The sequence below is a fragment of the Ovis canadensis genome, chromosome 8 (assembly GCF_042477335.2).
Source record: "Ovis canadensis isolate MfBH-ARS-UI-01 breed Bighorn chromosome 8, ARS-UI_OviCan_v2, whole genome shotgun sequence".
Taxonomy (NCBI): Eukaryota; Metazoa; Chordata; class Mammalia; order Artiodactyla; family Bovidae; genus Ovis; species Ovis canadensis.
In genome coordinates this window covers 74,995,839-75,016,673 of record NC_091252.1, presented here as the reverse complement: position 1 = coordinate 75,016,673, position 20,835 = coordinate 74,995,839, and the positions used below count along the sequence as shown (strand labels likewise).

Genomic DNA, 20,835 nt, shown 5'->3' with positions numbered 1-20,835 from the left:
TATAATTACTATTTTAACGATTCATCCCAAACTGCAACCAATTCCAAAGAGATGTGCTTATTATTCATAAACAGAAATCAAACAGTTGCTGGATTAGCATATAGCAGTTTCTCTATAGGACAGATAAGGCATTGCTGACCAAATCCCAGTCCATCTCAGTCATTCTGCCACAAGCCTCTGCTTATTCCTTCTAAGTCTTAGAAGCAGAAAATGCATCTATTTTAAGATTTTTAGAAGCCTTAGACCAAAGCAGAAAGAAGCTTTGCTTTCTTTCCTTTAAAAAAAAAAAAGTGGATTAAAATTCTACTGAAGTCTCCAACATAATGCAAAAATAGAAGTGATGTCCCTGACCAAGTATCTGTTCAGCCACCACCCTGTGGTCAGAGCCTAACAGACAAATTCCTGGATTAACGATTTTGATTGTCTCCAGAGAGCGTTTTACTTTACTCCAGTAAAATCTGGCAGTTTTACTTTTCACACCGTTTTGTTTGTGTGTGTGTGTTTAAATCACAGAAAGCGTTGAGAGCTAAAGAATATGAGTGCTTCGTGATGAAAATTGGAAGGTTAGAGAACCTCTGTCGAGCTTTACAAGAAGAGAGAAATGAACTCTATAAAAAAATCAGAGAAGCAAAAAAGCCTGAAAAGGATGACCAAGGTCAGCACACCTCTGATGACGAGCCAAACACCTCTGTGAATGAAGAGGCTGACTCAGAGGAAGCCAACAGCGTTCACAAGGCTGTGCAAAATCTTGCGGCGGCCTTCATGATAATGCATTGTCCAGAGTCAACCCTTGACGTGGCCAAAGAAATCCACCCAGAAGTCGACAGTCTTCCAGGGGACTGCGACACAGCCCTCAGGGGGCTGGAACAAGCTCCTCTAAGTCCCGCATGCCATTCAGAAATCCCCCTCCCTCCCCCAAATCCTCAGGCTGAGGACAAGGGAGTCAGTGAGACAGAACCTACCCTCAGAACAGAGACAGGAGCTGAGGCCCAAGGCGATGGTCTCCCTGGTGCAGCACCGTCTGATCAGCAAAACCGGAAGCCAGAGGCAGCAGCTTCCAGTCAGACCCGGAAGGCCCCAGCCAAGCCCTCCCTACCGGTGGTGAAGGCCAATGAGCAGCCCTGGAAGCCAGAGGCAGCTTCAGGTCAGGCCCAGGAGCCCGCAGCCAAGGCCTTGCTATCGGTGATGGAAGTGAACGGGCAGCCCCGGAAGCCTGAGGCAGCAACTTCCGGTCAAGCCCTGGAGCCCCCAGCAGAGACCTTCTTATGTGTGATGGACGCCAAATGTTCCACCCCACCACCTGCAGTGGGAGCACACCTGCCAGCTAGGGAGTCTGGATGTGAGCCCATGGGACAGCCCCCACCAGCAGCAGAGGGGCTGCCAGGAGGGGCCTCAGGTGGACCCCCACTGCCCAAAGTGGCTGACACCAATCTGGAAGGAGTAGACTAAGCCTCCTCTGCCTTTGGAGGCTGTTCTTCCTGACTTTCCATCATCATGGTAACGGGATTACCTCCTGAAGGAGACATTAAGGGCTAGGGAGGTCTAATGGAAGAGGCTTAATTAGAATCAATACAGTTTTAAATATTATGTAAAGTATCTTCAGCCTTTGCTATTTGTTCTCAATTTATAATTGATTTGGAGCTTTTCTGTTTAACATTGGTTGATAGTATAATTTTCCCAGATGACAACAAAATATACAGCATAGCAAATCTATATTAATTTGCCATTAAGATGGTACTTAATTCAATTTCTTAATCAACAGTAAGATTTGGTGTTTAAAGACTTCCACTACATAAATACTGAAAATGTAATGCTTTATTCCCATAGAGTTTAATAAGTTCCACAGTAAGTTAAATGGATGATCGGTTTCCAGTTAGACATTATATACATATAATAATATATGCATATGTATGTATGCTTATCATGTATATGTGTGAATATATACATATATGTGTCTATGCACATATATGCATGCATATTTTATATATATGTATGCAAACAAATATTGCATACACATTTCTCTTACCTCTTTTTGGCTTTCTCTCATGCAAAATATTTAGATGCGAATCAAAAAAAATTATCTCTTACTTGCACTTGGGACTACAGTAGATTAATGTTCTGTGAATCAGAAATATGTTCAGAACACAAATATTAGGCCATATAATGTTGGGCAAAAATAAGTAACCCAATGGTAGGTCAATAAATTCAGCCAACGGATTAAGTGACAGAACAGAATTGAGTTAGACTGCAAGGCTATAGAGAGTGCATGGACACAAAGATAGCCAAAAGAGGCCCTAAAAAGGGGGGAACAATCACAGCAGTGGACTGCTCACCTCTTCCAGCTGCTTCTCCTACACAACTCAGCCCATTGCTTTGCAACCCGCTCATGTGGTGAGGCAGCTTCCTACAAGGAAAGAGTTGGAAGTGGGAAAGGGAACTAGGGGGTGGAGGCATTGAGGGCCCTCAGACTTCAGAGGCTGTGCTCTGATCCCCTGTCCCCTCCCCCCCACAGCTAGAGGTCTCAAAAGACCATATTCAACTGACCCTGCCAACTCATCAGTTGCCTTTCTGAGAGAGTGTCTACCACTCTCTCCAGAGGGTTCCCCACTACCTCCTACTGTAACTTTCGTGGTCTAAATTCTCAAAGCTTCTGCTCCTTCTTTCCAATCCTCTCCTTTGCAGCAGAAAATTACACTCAGCCCTCATCTCAATTATGGCTTAGTAAAAGCTACTATTCTTCTGAAACAGAAACCTACACAGGGTCTCAATATGAGTGATGAGGTGTACAAGCTAACATATTTTCTGCTTTAATGAATACTGTACCGCCAGAAGTACAAAGCAAAGGAAAAATGGATTCCTACTCAAAATGATTTGAAACATACGTGAAGATTCAGGAGATGCAAAAGCTAGAAACACCTGGGGTTGTCTACACGAGTATTACATTATCACTGCATAATAAGAACCTCTAATACTGACAGCATGAATTGTTGTATCTGTAGTAAAGAGAGGCTGCAACAAAGAAAGAGGAAAAAAAAGAGAGGTAGGAAAAAGGAAGAGAGAAAGGGAGGAAGACGAAAAAACATCTAACCCAGTCCTACCTTGAAAGCAGAAAAATGGACAGAAGCAAGATTCTCTACTACTCATCCAAGAAATCATTCTTCAGTGTTGCACATGGCTGTCTGCTAAGGCTCACAGAGTACTTGTAGGTGGCAACCGTATGCTGTAAGCATTGTAAACTGCATAAAATTTGTTTGATGCAGACAGTGAGAGTCATAACAAAATGCTAGTTGGGAAAAAAATCAGGAAAAAAGCATATTGCTATTTGAGAACCCATGTATTTTTAAAGGCTTAAGATGTTATAACCACAGGGTATCCAGCCAAATTCAACATTAACTGAAAATCTTAGAGATTTAAATGTTCATTTAACTCAGAGCCAAATATGCACTAGAACAATCTAGGAGGGTCTCCTTCCTCTTTATTTTCAGCAACTGAACTTCCAAGAATGGGTAAGATTAGATAGTCATAGTAAAGTCTCAGTCTGAATGTTTAGCAAGAGGAACAGGCAGGAGAGGAGCTAAAATCTAGTAAATCAAATATTCTAATACCCAAAGTTCATTTTTGTAATCCAAAAGCTTTCATGGCAACACATTACTCATGACAGTGTATATCTTGGGCAAAATTTCAGATACAATAACTTGCCTAAAATTTGCAAGGCTTAATATAGGCTTTGAAATAATTATTTTAATATTCAAAGAATGTTTTATTATAGTCCTTTGGCCTTACTAATTATAACAATAACTCATAAGACCCAAAAGAATAAAGAATTTCTCTTCTTTATCAAGGTCATGTAACTGATTCTAGAGATGGTAAGTCTGCTTTCCAGAAACACTGGAATTATTGGTGGTTTCTAAATTAAATAACTATAATTTATGTATTTATTAAAAAGGTACCTCTCTTCCCACATGCTCCTGTAGTGGTTTTCTTTTAAAATTTTTTATTTATATTTATTTTTACCTTTGTTACTCCTGTGTTTCAGTATTACCTAACACAATTGTGGTTATATTCTCTTGGTTGAATTTTTAGTCTATGAATAGGATGTACATGAACACTTTGGAAATCTTGGTTTGTGTGTGAGAGAGAGGAAAGAGGGAGGGAAGAAGGGAGATGGAGAGAACATGACGACCCACATCTAATGAGAGCAAAGAACCCAGTGGATGGCCATCACTGCTTCAGACCTACAGTCAGTGCCAATCTCCCCTGAAACTAGGTTTCCACAGGTTTCTCTGTAAGGTGCCCTCTCTGAAATACCCTGAGGGAGGGAGTGTACAAAGGTGTCAGCTTATTTTCCTTTCTCTACCCAGTTCCTCTAACTGCCTTAAGCATTTTCTCTAGTAAGACCAGAAGAGGCCCATTGTTCTGCCTTTTGCTTATTCCCTCTCCCCAACCCATCTTGATCCAGGAGGGGCTTCTTGAACTCGGCATTTCCTAGCACACTTGGAGAAGAGGATTGCTTAACTAGAAAGCAAAGAAAGATTAAACCTTGCCCTTTTTGTATTGTATAGATACACACTTTTAAAATATCTCCTTTTTCTGAAATGATAAAAGTATTATGTGTTCATTGCAAAACTGAGGTTGCTTTTCAATAAGGCTAAGATATACCATTAGGAGAGAGATCATTTCAGGAAAACTTCCTTAGCCCCTTCTCTAACCAGTAGTTACATCCAGTATTTAGAAAAAAATAAAAGTAATTAAAATGTAAAGAATTCTCTAAAAGAAGATATGAAATAAAAATGATAACTCTGGTCTCTAAAATTTGTTCCCATCATAAGTAAGTAAGCAAGTAGAGTATATAGGTTAAATTTGCAGAAGGCTTAAATAATTGCCATTTCTGAACCTTAAAATTTAAAGTTATCATTAGCTTATCCATGAGAGCACGCCATGAGAATAGAAACATTCACAAATGATAGCATTAAAGGTTTTCCTTAGCACTGTTCAGTTGTATCCTCAGTACCTAACGTTGAGTCTCCTTGGTGGTATCCCCTGATAGAAGTTCCACAGATAGAAGTTCCATCTGCATCCACTGATGCAGATGTGTGTGAATACAGACATGTATAAAATTGACCTAGATTTAATTCTGTTACTATGGATGAGTCTTTGCACCTGTATTTTCAAAGGATACTTAGCATCATTTTTCCTGGACGAAGTATAAAAAGGAATCATTTCCTGCATGAATAAGGATATTTGATAGAAACATTTAACTAGCAAAAGAAACCTACAAATTCATTGATCCATGGCATAAAAACTATTCATAGAAGCTGTTTCACTCTATCGGGAGATGAGAAATGAGATAAATCATTTCAGCAGGACAATCAAGGTTGGTGAAATCCAAGTGCAAGTCCTTCCTCCTGGATATTAGCGCCTCAGACTTTCCACGAACACCAACGTGCATCTCATTTATTTATTTGCAATATATAACAATATTTTTTGAATGAATGAAAGAAGTGTTTATTATATTTTGAAATTTTATCTGATTCTTTTTTAACCCCAAATTAATTTTTTAATTAAGTCCATTTAAAAAAATGTTAAACTGTTATACAATTTTTAGAGGTTTCTTTCCATTTGCAGTTATGTTAAAATATTGGCTATGTTTTAAATTTTAACTTTGAATTTTTTAAAGGTGATGTATCATAATGTTAAATTGCCTCATATCATAATTAAAACATACCTTAACGTAAGGTATGTTATCTCATTATCTCAGAACTGATAGCCAGTGGATAACATCTTACAACAAATGACACAAAACCACCCTAAGAAGCAAAGCAAGAAGCCATGTGTTAAGAGAGGGACAGGAAGAAGGAGAGAGAAAAGCTATTATATAAAAGAAAAAATAAAAATATAAAACTTTATGAAGAGCAGTGAAGGAAGTGGCACATCAGTTGGTGGTCCCCTTTGTAAAAGCAGAACATCAATGAAGGGCAAGTACCGTAATGACATTCACACATCTCCACATGGTAACTGCAACTTGGGGAATTTTTACAAGCGTGTTTCTCAGCATCAGGTTTTATTGTCTTCTCATTTGCCTTTCTTTTAAAATAATAAACATGTTCTTTTTAGTATTAAAGAGTATAGAACATTTAGAAAACAAAAATTTCCCGTGAGTTCATCACACTAACAACCACTGTCACTATTCACTATATAATGGCGTATTTTAAATTATCTTTTTTATTTAACACTGGGAGGGCACAGTAGTTCAAGTGAGGGCAATAGCTGTTAATAGCCACCAGATCTGTGCATTCACACTGTGTATTCAAATTTTATATGCTTACCTGGAAGCTTATTATATTATGGAATAAGCATGACTATGCAAAGACAAATACACAGCACTTATACGTTGTTTGGAAAAGTTATGCAATGCAATTCACGTAAACATTCTACCATTTCCAAGTAAATCTCCTGGACATAGGCTAGAGTCAGATGTCTAAACCTAACACAGCTCAAAAATTATATAAAAATCAGAAACCTACTCTAAAGAAATACAAATGCCTTAAATAACAAAACAAGAGAAAGTCAAACTCAAGTTGATGAAGTGACAGGAAACATATGATAATACCATCAATCACTGCTAAATAAAGGTCAATGTTCTCAAGCAAATCTAATTTCTTCAAAGTTAATGAGACCGTTAGTGGTTTTGTTGAGCTAATGAAATGATGGTTGCCGGCACTAGCTATAGTATATCCATTAAGCTGGACAAGGCTAAAAACCATTGTAAACCTGAGATTGCTCTAATATCTACCAGGCAGATGCAAACAGCCATGGAATAGCCAAGAATCCCATATGCTAAGAAAATCAGAGTCCAAATTTATAAAAAGAGTATGACAGAGATGCCTTTCATCACATCTAAAGTCACGTGGTTAAACATGTATTAGTTGGAATACTACCAGTGTGATAGCATAGGCAAGATTTAATCGAATATAGCAATGCTCTACCCAAACCAGTGTAATTCCTCATAATTATTGTAATATAGTCTATACTACAAGTAAGTCTTTGTTTTCTTAACATTCTTATCAAAGAGTCATTCCCTGGAATAAAATCACTCAAGTCCAATCAAAGTGAAAAATGTAGATAGCACTAATCCAGGAATCAGGCTGAGTCTCTTGTTCCTGTTTTGCTGCCCACTTGCTGTGTGACTTTGGAGAAACCACCTAACATCGAGGGGCCTCAATTCACTCAACTACAAAATGATTACCTTGGATTTATCCATGATATTAATGTACTTTATGATTAGATTTTTTGTTGCTGTCTCCTTAGTTGTATTTGAAGTAGCGTTGAACACAACTGAGCGACTTGACTTTCACTTTTCACTTTCATGCATTGGAGAAGGAAATGACAACCCACTCCAGTGCTCTTGTCTGGAGAATCCCAGGGACGGGGGAGCCTGGTGGGCTGCCGTCTATGGGGTCGCACAGAGTCAGACACGACTGAAATGACTTAGCAGCAGCAGCAGCAGATGATCTCTGAGGGTTTTGGCATCTCTGATTAAATTCTCAAAAGACTTCAGAAGTTATGTGTGTCTTGTGCTCTACAGGGAGGTTTTAGTCTAAGAGATGTGCACATCACCTTGGGCACTATTTGAAGTTAGGCAAGGGGAAAGAGACACGAAATTACTCTAATAAATTGTTTTTAATTTTAAAAGACAAAGCGTTAAGGGGTTTGTTGATTTTTCTCAACAAATATTGAAGTCCTTCTATGTGTGAGGTTCCATAGTGGCCACTGGAATGGCAGTGGCTACAAGGCTGAACCAAGGATTTCAGGACCACCCACACCTTAACTCTATCTGCTTGCAATCAGAGCACCTGGTCATCTAACTCAGACTTGAGCATCCCTCCCACTACTTGTCCCACAAATTTCAGCAGCCAAACAGCAGGAAGGAAACCTCTAGGAGCATTTTCATTACAAATGCCACCCAGATCTCCAGGTGGGAAACTGTTCCTGGTAGAGCAGGAAGATTATATGAAACATGTTTGTGGTTATTTGTGTGTGTGAATGTATATGCATTTATATGTATATGTACATATATGTGAATATATGTGTCTGAGTGCATACTTGTGTGTGAGGGCATTTACAAGGTTTGTGTGTTATATGTACCAGTTTATGTGTGTAGTTTTGTGCAAGTGTGTGCTATAATCTCTATGTGAATGCTTATAGCTGAATGTAACTATACCACTGCATAGTAAGTTGACGTGAGCCTACATAAGTGTGTGTCGTTGTGTCTGGGTTTATGGCATGTGCATGATGTCTGGGAACTGAAATGCTGAAATGCTATACATGTGCTTTTAGGCATGTGGCTAGCTTGTTTTCATAGGATCATGTCTTATTGCAGACTTCCGTTTACACAGCTAATCCTTTATTTTTTTGCTTGTAGTGTCACAAGGCTCATTCTTTTTTGGCTGACAATCTGCCTCTGAATAAACAGGTAGGTGTGTAAGCCACAAAGTGGCTGCTATTCATGAAATACTTGCACACACCACCAGCCCAAGGTGCCGGCCACCACTGACTCATGACTCCATCATCAAGCAAGGCTATGGGTATATCTGGGGAAATTTACACAGACCTTATGAGACCTTGTGAGCAAGGAACATAAGCAGTGGCAGCAAAAAGCCTGTTCTTTTTGTATGTAAAATAAGACATGGCCTCTGTCTCTAAAGGCAGGATCCTTGGAGGCAGCATTATAATCGCTCTGCTAAACCAGTATCCAGCTGAAACCAACCCCCTGAATATTAAGAATGTTTCTCTGAACTTAAAGCCAAGTAGATAGTCCCCCAATCCATTTATGCCTTAATCAGTGAGTCAGAAGGGAACCAGAGTTGATTGCAGATGCTACCAGTCCACCAGTCATGCCCATGACTCATCCTTTGCACAGAGAGCTTTTTGGCTGTAATACAGTTCATCTTCCAAAAATACCTAGTATTGATGAGCTGTGCTGTCGTAGCTGGACCAACTGGCTGCTCCCTTGTCCATTATTAGAAAACTGATCCAGAAGTCCTCCAGTTCCATCTGGGAGTAATTCAAAGCAACAGCCAAAGGAAGGAGAGTGAGATTTCTTTATAACAAATGAACTGCCTGTCATACAAGTTAACTGATGATCTTCCAAAGTTAAGGGGAACAAAACAACTAACCATAAATAAAATTAAAAGACAAGCACAGATTGGGAGAAGTCAGTCATAATAAATTACAACAAAGCATTAACATGCAGAAAACAAACAGAAATCCTACAAAGCAATGTAAACTCAGAAGAGTTTTACACTGCTGGCATGGAACAGGATGGGAATTCACAGAAGAAATGTAAATGACTGAAATACATCAGGCCAACAAAAAGTATAAAACAAATTTAAAAAAAATACTATCACTTTTGCTCATTAGATTGACAAAAATTTAAATATTGGTAATGTCAAATGTTAGCAATTTAACAGACACTTAAATTGGAGCAGATTGCCTTACCCAAGCATAAATTGAAGTGATTTGAAGTTGGGCTTCTGACTTTTTAAAGAATCTTTTACTTCCTATGATATAGTAATTAGACAGTCCCATCCCACAGCCTGAGTTTTTGTCAGGACCCTAGATCTTTGCATGCTAAGTCACTTCAGTTGTGCCTGACTCTTTGTGACTTAAAGAGCCTGGGCTGTAGCCTGCCAGGCTCCTCTGTTCATGGGATTCTCCAGACAAGAGTACTGGAGTGGGCTGCCATTTCCTTCTCCAGGGGAATCTTCCTGACCCAGGGATCGAACCCACATCTCTTAGGTCTCCTGCATTGGCAAGCGGGTTCTTTACAACTAGTGCCACCTGGGAAGCCTAGGTCATCAGCTCTCTAAACACCAATTCTGTTCTTGATGCCCCATAAAGCTATAGGAAGCTTTGCTGAGCTTCTCAGCCTCTCAGCCACAGTTCAGATTTTTGGAAGTTCCTTGAGGGAGAAAACCAGTCCAAACGCCACTTCATTTCTGGTTTGTTTGTTTTTTTCCCTTTTCTTAAGGACCTTGTCCCACGTCACTTCATTTCTGGTGTTTTTTTTCCTTTTCTTAAGAACCTTGTCCCTTCAAGTTTTTGCTGCCTGAGTAGCATTCCAGGGCCTTCACAAAGGCATTTTATGTATTTTCTTCATCTTTTCTAGTTGTTCTTGGAGCCAAGAACAGCTACAATGAGTGCTTCCTCCCTTACTAGAAGCAAAATTCCCACCCAGCTTGTCTTCTGAGCATCAATTTCATTTTGAGATTCTGGAAATTCATCCCATTTCTTTTGAGCTCTAAAATTGAATTATTCCCTATGGCTCTCCTTAGAGTTTCTGTTTCCTTAAAGAACCAAGTCAAGGGGATCTACTTTGTTGTTTCAGCTAACATTTTGATCTTTATTATTATCTAATACAATGAAAATGTTAAAGATCAACCATAGTTGAAACCAGACAAAGAAGTTTTTTTTTCCCATGTGCCAAAGACTCTGAGGCTACAACTCATCCAGCAAGAAAGTGCCATGATAAAAGTGCCTGCCCTTTAGAGGAGTGGTGGCCCATATTTGCCAGGCATTTATCAGACACAAAGAAAATGCCCCACAAGTGGACTCATCTCTCTGAGAAGTTGCTTTGTATGCATTCAGATTTTTAAAAGACACAGCTAATACCTCTCTTTGTAAGGTGGGCAAAGGTTTGCTAACATGGCAGATATTCATCCCATAAACTAAGAGATTGTTGTTGTTGTTCAGTCGCTAAGTCATGTCCGACTCTGCAACCCCATGGACTGCAGCATGCCAGGCTTCCCTGTCCTTCACTATCTCCCGGAGTGTGCTCAAACTCATGTCCACTGAGTCAATGATGCTATCTAACCATCTCATCCTCTGCCACCCTCTTCTCCTTTTGCCTTCAATCTTTCCCAGCATCAAGGTCTTTTCCAGTGAGTCAGTTCTTTGCATCAGGTGGCCAAAGTATTGGAGATTCAGCTTCATCATCAGTCCTTCCCGTGAATATTTAGGATTGATTTCCTCTGGATTGACTGGTTTGATCTCCTTGCTGTCCAAGAGACTCTCAAGAGTCTTCTCCAGCACCACAGTTCAAGCAGCAATTCTTCAGCACTCAGCCTTCTTTATGGTGCAACTCTCACATCTATACATGATGACTGAAAAAACCATAGCTTTGACTATAGAACTGTTTGTCCACAAAGTGATGTCTTTATTTTTAATACACTTTCTAGGTTTATCATAGCTTTCCTTCCAAAAAGAAAGTGTCTTTTAATTACATGGCTGCAGTCACTGTTTACAGTGATTTTGGAGCCCAAGAAAAGAAAATCTGTCACTGCTTCTACTTTTCCCCCTTCTATTTGCCAAGAAGTGCTGAGACCTGATGCCATGATCTTAGTTTTTTAAATGTTGTTTTCAGTCAGCTTTTTCACTCTCCTCTTTCTAAAGAGGAACTAAAGAGGCTCTTTAGTTTCCCTTCAATTTGTGCCATTAAAGTAGTATAATCTGCCTATGTAAGTTGTTGATATTTCTCCTTGCAATCTTGATTCCAGCTTGGGATTCATCCAGCCCAGCATTTCACATGATATATTCTGCATAGAAGTTAAATAAACAGGATGAAAATATACAACCTTATACTCCTTTCCCAATTTTGAACCAGTCATTTGTTCCATGTAAGGTTCTAACTGTTGTTTCTTGACCCACATACAGGTTTCTCAGGAGACAAGTAAGGTGGTCTAAGTAGTCCCATTTCTTTAAGAGTTTTCCACAATTTCTTGTGATGATCCACACAGTCAAAGGCTTTAGCATAGTCAATGAAGCAGAAGTAGATGTTTTTCCGGAATTCCCTTGCTTTCCCTATGATCCAATGAATCAGTTGGCCATTTGATCTCTGGTTCCTTTGCCTTTTCTAAACCCAGTTTGTACACCTGGAAGTTCTTGGTTCACCTAGTGCCAAAGCCTGAGCATTACCTTACAAGCCTGTGAAATAAGCACAATTGTCCAGAAGTTGAACATTCTTTGGCACTGCCCTTCTTTGTGGCTGGAATGAAAACTGACCTTTTCCAGTCCTATGGCCACTGCTGAGTTTTCCAAATTTGCTGACATATTGAGTGTAGCACTTTAACAGCATTATCTTTTAGTATTTGAAATAGCTCAGCTGGAATTCCATCACCTCCACTAGCTTTGTTCATAGTAATGCTTCCTAAGGCCCACTTCATTTCACACTCCAGGATGTCTGGCTATGGGTGAATAACCACACTACTGTGGTTATCCAGGTCTTTAAGACCTTTCTTGTATAATTCTTCTGTGTATTCTTGCCACCTCTTCTTAATCTCTTCTGCCTCTGTTAGGTCCTTACCATTTCTGATGTTTATCGTGCCCATCCTTGCCTGAAATGTTCCCTTGTTACCTCCTATTTTCTCAAAGAGATCTTTAGTCCTTCTCACTCTATTGTTTTCTTATACTTCTTTGCATTGTTTATTAAAAGAGACTAAAGTGAAAATCACTTAATCATGTCTGACTCTTTGCAACTCCATGGACTGTACAGTTCATGGAATTCTGCAGGCCAGAATAGTGGCATGGGTAGCCATTCCCTTTTCCAGGGGATCTTCCCAACCCAGGGATCAAACCCAGGTCTCCCACATGACAGGCAGATTCTTTACCAGCCATCAGGGAAGCCCAAGAATACTGGAGTGGGTAGCCTATTCCTTCTCCAGCGGATCTTCCCAACCCAGGAATTGAACCAGGATCTTCTGCATTGCAGGCAGATTCTTTACCAGCTGAACTACCAGAGACTAGCAAAAGCCAAATCTCAGTGACCCATGGTTTCGGTTTCCCATCACTTTGTTTATAAGAATTGAAATTAGAAATAGGGGGCATGTTGTTGATTGTCTTAGTCTTCATACTGCTATACCAAAATATCACAGACCGAGTGGCTTAAAAACAACGTAAATTTATTTCTCACAGTTCTGGAGGCTGGAAAGTCCAAAATCAAGGTGCAGGCAGATTCAGTGTCTGGTGAGAGCCTGCTTCCTGGTTCAGAGCTGGCCATCTTCTGTGTCTTCACCTGCTGGAGGGATGAGAAGGCTCTCTGGAACCTCTTTCCCAAGGGCATTCATCCCATTCATTAGGGCTCCACCTTTATGACTGAATCACCTCTCAACGGCCCCACATCTTAATACCATCACATTAGTCGCTCACTGATGTCCAACCCTTTGTCACCCCATGAGCCTGCCAGGCTCCTTTTGTCCATGCAATTCTCCAGGCAAGAATATTGGAATGGGTTGCCACACCCTCCTCCAGGGGATCTCATCATATTGGGGATTACAATTTAAACACAAGAACTTCGAAGAACACATTCAGTCCATAACACTGCTTGAGACTCAGCTGTCAGAAGGAGAAGGCAATGGCAACCCACTCCAGTACTCTTTCCTGGAAAATCCCATGGACGGAGGAGCCTGGAAAGCTGCAGTCCATGGGGTCGCGAAGAGCTGGACAGGACTGAGTGACTTCACTTTCACTTTTCACTTTCACGCATTGGAGAAGGAAATGGCAACCCACTCCAGTGTTCTTGCCTGGAGAATCCCAGGGATGGTGGAGCCTGGTGGGCTACCATCTATGCGGTCGCACAGAGTCAGACACGACTGAAGCAACTTAGCAGCAGCAGCAGCTGTCAAAAAGTGGTAATTATGGTGACTATATATTCTATACCCCAAATAGAAGGAGGCACTGAGGGCTACTGCTCTTACATCAGTAATAAGATCGAATGCTGGAAATCAAGACTGACCAGGAGAAGCCAGCTCATAAGTATAAAAATTATAATTCTGTCACTGGTTCAAAATGTTCTTGATTTTCACTAAATTGGCTCCAAAATGGGGCTTTAGAGAGCTGGCCACATTGATGAGATTTTTCCAGACCACAGTTACAGGAGAGAAGGGCCTTCCTGGACTCTGGTCTCGGCCTCCAAGCTGCTCCCAGACCCATCTGCAGGGAACCAGATAACAGACCCCTAACCTGCTTATTTCAGTCAGCGGTTTTGCTTCTTGCAGTGCCCAACCTCACAGATGCTAAAGGCCTTTACTCTGAACCTGCCTGCGAGCAAGGACAGTTCAGCAGCAGCTGCCACCGCGCCGATAATGGGTTTATGCTGCTGCCGACCCAAGGAAGCCGCTTTGAGTTGACGATGTATCTGCATTCCTGCAGCCCAAACCCACACCCTCCGCGATGGCTGCGGCACAGAGAGAGCACGAGCGCCACCTACTGAGCACTGCAGGCCTAGCTGGCTTCACGGCCAGCAAGACGGGCATGGCTCCCAGGGTGGGCCTGAAAACCACCTTTGTACAGTCATTAAGGAGGCCTCATCTTCTGCCAAAGTTGGTGACTGTTTTTGAGAGTTACACTGAAAAAAGTTACAAGGAAGTTCATTTTGCTCTGAACAAACATGAAACTTAACTACAGTTGGGATCCAGGCAGTATTCCACTTAAGTGAGACATGGGCAAGCCAGCAACTGCAGAGTTTATAGAACACAATTAAGGACTCACCCTTAAGCAGGCGGTGGGTGAGGCACCAGGGACAGAAGGAGGAGTGATCTACACTAGACCAACAACAGAAAGGTGGTGAAGCTGTGTCTGTATTCCACAGCTGAGAAACACGCTCACTGAACTCAGCCATGATTCACTCCCGAGTCCACCTCCAAGGGTTTTCCATCTTTCCCTGTGTTCCATCACCACTGTCACTAAGCTGAGAAGTCATGATGACTTCTTTATTGTTCTGTTTTGGTTTGATTCTTGAGTTGCTGACTGACAAATGATATGTTTGGAATTTTGTTCTCAAAATAGCTGCTTTGCAGATGCCCTAAGCCGGTCCTCTTGGCCACGCTTTCTGAAAATAATGCCAGGAAAACTCTCAAAGTATTCAATCCCTTCCCTGTATTCACAAACTCCTCCACATGTGCTAATAGCGCATTTCTGACAATGATCAATAAAATATGGTTTCAAATGTTTTTAGCACCTAATGACCCAATCTTACTTCCTCAATACATACAAATAATAGGTTAGTTAGTAAATAAACAGTCTATTAAGTAAAAAACCCCAAACTGGGTGATATGGTCACACACTTTTGCATCTGGGCAGCAGAACCTGAACACCCCAGGGGACCCTTCCTGCAGAGAGATCCTGGTGCCCAGCCTCGGTCCACAGCCATCATCCAAGCATAATCCAATGAACTGCACTGGGGTGCTTCCTTCTCCAGGAAGAGGCCAGGTAAACACAAATAACTGGAAATGGGCAAACATGCATGTTGGATGCAAGATACCCAGATTGAAGGGAGAATCAATAATTCACAAACTAAACTTTCTTAGGGTTTCCCTGATAGCTCAGTTGGTAAAGAATCCACCTGCAATGCAGGAGACCCCAGTTCAATTCCTGGGTCGGGAAGATCTGCTGGAGATGGGATAGGCTACCCACACCAGTATTCTTGGGCTCCCCTGGTGGCTCAGCTGGTAAAGAATCTGCCTGCAATGTGGGAGATCTGGGTTCGATCCCTTGGTTGGGAAGATCCCCTGAAGAAGGGAAAGGTTACCCACTCCAATATTCTGGCCTGGAGAATTCCATGGACTGATATAGTCCTGTGGGTCACAAAGGGTTGGGCACAACTGAGCGACTTTCACATCACATCACAAACTTTCTTAAGCTACTACTGTGAGAATTGCATTTAAGGCCCTACTAAACTTTCTGGTATTTTACTATGATTTTATTTTTGACTACAGTCCAGGTGGGCAATAACTTAAGGTATTAAATATTTATATGAGCTCATAGTTTTACCCATAAAGATTCAATCATCATGTTTTCCATCCATTCCAGCCCCCTTCTTTTTACAAGGTTCTGTGCAAAGTAGTTTTGAAAACATGTTTCCAGCCAATCATTCAACTGTTGACCTGGTAAGATTTCTTAGATGGCTTATTCTTTAATTCCTACAATTCAGTTCAAAGAGGGCACCTAAAGCAACTATCAGCTACTACAAATTCAAGTTTAACCATTAGGTGAGCTGCTGGGAGAAACTTCTCTCGTACCTTGCAAGCTTACTTCCTTGGCACACATTAGAAATCTGGTCCAGAAATGTATACTTTCAAAATGAGCACAGCTCCAAAGCAGACCGTTTACTTCAGGCCTTTCTGATTTTCTTCCTTTGGGGTTGAACTATAAATTTTGAAATCTTTACACTCATAATTAGTATCTTGTTAACTTAAATTATATTTGAACCAAGAAAGGGCTTACCCAGGTAACGCTAGAGGTAAAAGATCCAACTGCCAGTACAGGAAACCTAAGAAATGCAGAAAAATCAGAAAAATACCTTGGAGAAGGGAATGGCAACCCACTCCAGTATTCTTGCCTGGAGAATCCCATGGCCAGAGGAACCTGGCAGGCTACAGTCCACAGGGTCGCAAAGAGCTGGACACAACTGAAGTGACTTAGCAGAGCACAGCACAAACCAAGAAAACTGAAAGTGCCAAAGTACCCACTCCAATCTCAAAATAGAGACAGCTTTAAAAGAAAAAACTTCTCCTGAACTATTTTAAACATCACTCTTCTTTGATAAAATTGTTTCTTTTGAATTTTAGAACTTAGCAATTTTGAATACACTTTCTTCCACAGCTTCAGTGATTTTCTAGAGATATTTTCTTAAAGCTTTCAACTAATACAAACCCAAATATGCACACCAGCTTTAAGAGAAATTATAAGGTTTTTAGCAACAGAAACAGAATTTGCCTGTTACCTCCTTTTTAATTTTTTCACCCCCAAAAGCTATAATAAAACATTAGTACCTCTTACACTAAACATCATATAAATACTTAATGTTAAAATCCCAATTTCAAAAGAGTAAGAACCAGACCCTACATCCCATCTACCTAGATGACAGATTAAAAGACATCTGGAAAATGATTGTGATTTCAATACAATTCTTCAAAAAGAACTCTTGCTGCCTTGCACACAATGTGGTACATATGCATTAATAAACCTGACAAAAATGTAAATGAGAGACATGCCAGGAGTGAAACTTCTTCAGAATTTTTTCAATCTAGTAAAATTCTTCTTAATCAAAAAACACAAATCATATATGCCAAATGCTTTGTTAGAATTTCAACTCATTATTTTAAGAAGGATCTATATTTAAAATTTCATTTTGGTGTCAGGGAAGATCACAGATGACACGGTAATTCTCAGCAAGAATATTTTAGGTGTACATACCTTGAGGAGTCTTGTCCCCTCTCATGGAATGCCACCACTTCAGAAGTAGAATTCAGAGTTTTTAAAAGCTGCACACAGCTATCAAATGTGACCAGTCTTCTGAACAAACAATCATGACTCCTTTTGGCTCCTACCCCTGCACATAATATGTGTTCAATAAACACTGAACTGACTAGCATTTAGCATCTCAAGCATGACATGTGAAAGATGAATTTTAATGAGATAGTCATAGCTGTTTAATATCAGAAATCAAGAGCATCTGGGATAGATTTTTTTTAAGTAGAAACAGAGTCATTACTAACTTGTTCATTTTAATAAACTCTTACATTTGTTTCTCAGTGAAGAGTTTATAAATTCATGAAGCTATTAACTCATTAAACCTCACTCTAAGAATATTAGAAAGTTGGTACTTGTGTTTTCCTGCAGTAACAGAAAGCGTGACCCAAAAGGTCAAGCGATATGCCTGAGTGTGAAGAAGGCACAGTTTAAACCCTGGTTTCCTGCCTCCAAGTCCCTGGTTGGCTGAGTGAGTTCAGATGCCTGTTAGGGGTTACTGATTCTGCAGTTTCAGCAGGTGCATCACAACCTTGATGCCTCAAACTGGACTGGGCCAGTAGAGGCAGATACCAACACCATAGGACATCACCCTGGCCAGCACAGGGCGACCATGATCTCACTGTCACACTCCAAGCGTTATCATCTGCAAGTGATGTTTACTGCACTAAGTCAGGAGTGCGGATGCCAGCCTTCATGGGCATACTTGAGATGAAAAATACAATCACTGTAGCACAACTGACGGGCCCGTCTGTTTCCACCATGAAGGGGGGAAAAAGTGGATCATTTCCCAGCCCAAGAAAGCACAGGTCTCAGTTTGAAGCTAAAAACCCAAACAGGCATAATCAAACATGGCTTTCACGAGATGTCTAACTCACCTTACTAAATCAGATGTCATCTATTAGTCCCATCACCTTCTCACCCCACCCTCTTTCCTTATTGCCTCACTGATGCTGGTTTTAGCTCACTTCACACACCCAGTGCTTTAGGCTGTGGGGAGGAATACTGACACTTCAAGGGCAGAATTCAGCAAACGTTTTTCAAAAGATGTTCACAGCTATTGAAGATGATCCGCCTTCTGAACAAGCAAGCCTGCTCTTAAAAGAAGCTCTTTTATGAGTCTGACACAAGGTGTGCAATTCCTCCCCTGGTATTAGAGAACTCTCCATATCTTCAGGAGCCCCTTAGGAAGAAGCCTCCTGTGAAGCACCCTTAGCATTACCCACTTTTGACAAAATGCTTGCCAACGTGTGTGTGGTTGGGCCACTTTCCTCATCTGTAAAATAAATGGGTCGAGTCCATTTCTAAGGTCCTTCCTGCCCTACTATTACAAAAACGCTTTCTGAAGTAACATACATGATCAAAATAAGGTGCACTTTTAGCACTTATTACCCACCAGGGTATGTGCTAAAGCATTTTATTGCATTAAGCACTTGTTTACATTACTTCATTTTAACCTTAATAATAATACCCTTACCCCTGGGCAGACACTCTTACTATTTGCAGCTGATGAAAGACAGTATGAGTGCTTGAGCAGGAAAACCATCCTCAACCAACCTTTCCTTGGCCAATCTAGCAAGTGCACTGACTCCAGTTCATTTTGTAAATCTGCACTGTGATGGATGACCTCTGTACTGTGGATGTTAGTAGCCGGTAGCTACTCTTAGGCAGGGTCTCCATACAGTTTACCCCTGCAAAGCTGTGTCCTGACCAAGAGTTAGTCGTGTTTGTCCCCAAACTTGTTTGTGCCAGTTATACTTGGCACTGCAAAAATGTAATTTAATAAAAATAGTACATAAGCCAATGACATATAATTATATAAAGAAAACACCGTTTCAGTAACTCACTAAGATGCTTTGGAGTGACAGGACAAATCATATACACACAAAAATGTTGTTGAGTATAATACACACAAGAGATAGTACAAAGATTAGGGGCCAGAAACCCCCAAAGTCAAGAGAGTTGGTAAGTTTATAGTTTCTCCTATGCCTTTATGTTCTCATTCCATCTTGAAGAAATCCAAATGGGAGGTTTCTTAGAGAATGCATTACAAAAGGAGATTTTGCAAGAAAGGCAGCCTGGTCCTACAAGTGACAGAATCACACGTTAAAACAAGCAAAAGAACCACATCTGCCCAATGAATGTGTATGTCTTATATAAATTTAAAAAATATATTGATGGTATATAAATCATTGGGAGTGGGACTCTTCTGCTTTATGGAGGGATAATTCACATAATAAACTACACATAAAGTATGCAGTAAATTTTGATATATATATAAGAAGTCATCATCAAAATCAAGATTATGAACACATCTATCACTGCCAATGGAGAAGGAAATGGCAACCCACTCCAGTATTCTTGCCTGGAAAACTCCATGGACAGAGGAGTCTGGCAGGCTACAGTTCATGGGGTCGCAGTCGGACATGACTGAGCAACTTAACTCACTCACTCATCACCCCCAAAAGGTCCTCATGCCTCTTTGTAATCATTTTACCTACCCTCCCCCTCACTGTGCTGTGCTTAGTTGCTCAGTCATGTCCAACTCTTTGCAACTCCATGGACTGTAGCCTGCCAGGCTCCTCTGTCCATGGGGATTCTCCAAGCAAGAATACTAGAGTGGGTTGCCATGCCCTCCTCCAGGGAATCTTCCCAACCCAGGGATCGAACCCAGGTCTCCCGCATTATAGGCAGAATTTTTACCATCTGAGCCACCAGAGAAACCCTCCCCCACTTCCTCTTTCCATCCCCAGGCAAAATTGATCTGCCAATATAGGCTCATTTGCATTTTCTAAAATTCTACATAAATGGAGTCATATAGTATATACTTTCCTCCTCCTGACTTCTCTTTAGTGTAAATGAGACTCAGCCATGTTGCATGCATCAATAGTTTGTTCCCTTTTATTGTGGAGTACTATTCTATAGTATAGGTAGCCCCCACTTTTTTCATCCACTCTCCTTTTGATATAGACATTTGTGTTGTTCCTGTTAGGCGCTATTACAAATAAAGCTGCCAGAAACTTCTAAACAAGTCTTTTTGTGGACATGCTTTCACTTCTCTTGGGTAAACACATAGAAGTGGAATGGCCAAGACACAGAACAGATATATGTTTAACTTTTTAAGAAACTACCGGCTATTTTCCAATAGCGTGTGAGTGTTTTTTATGTCACATTTTTTGCCAGCAATTGGTATTCTTTTTTTAAAAGTCATTCCAATGGGTGTGTAGTGGCATTTCATGATGGTTTTAAAGTGCATATCCCTAGTGACTAATAATGTTGAGTATCTTATCATGTGTTTGTCATTTTTATTTTTTTGGCAAAGCATTCAAATATTTTGCACTTTTTTTAAATTGGCTCATTTATTACTACATTTTGGAATTATTCATTATTTTCTGGATCTAAGCCCTTTTCTTCCAGTTTGTGGCTTTTTTTTCTTAATAATGTCTTTTGAGAAGCTCTTAATTTTAGTATCTTTTTTATCTTTTTTAGATTTTACATTTATGATCCACTTTTAGTTAAATTTTTTTTAAT

At 40.5% G+C, this 20,835-nt stretch overlaps 1 protein-coding gene across 1 annotated transcript in view; it reads left to right on the top strand.

The window, feature by feature from the left end:
* The window catches only part of TXLNB (taxilin beta), a 56,430-nt gene extending 52,952 nt beyond the window's left edge, over nt 1–3,478 (top strand). The window contains exon 10 of the mRNA XM_069598551.1: nt 514–3,478. Coding sequence (XP_069454652.1) covers nt 514–1,449 — 936 coding nt within the window. The 3' untranslated portion in view covers nt 1,450–3,478. The remainder of the gene's footprint in view (nt 1–513) is intronic.
* The last annotated feature ends 17,357 nt before the right edge of the window (nt 3,479–20,835 follow it).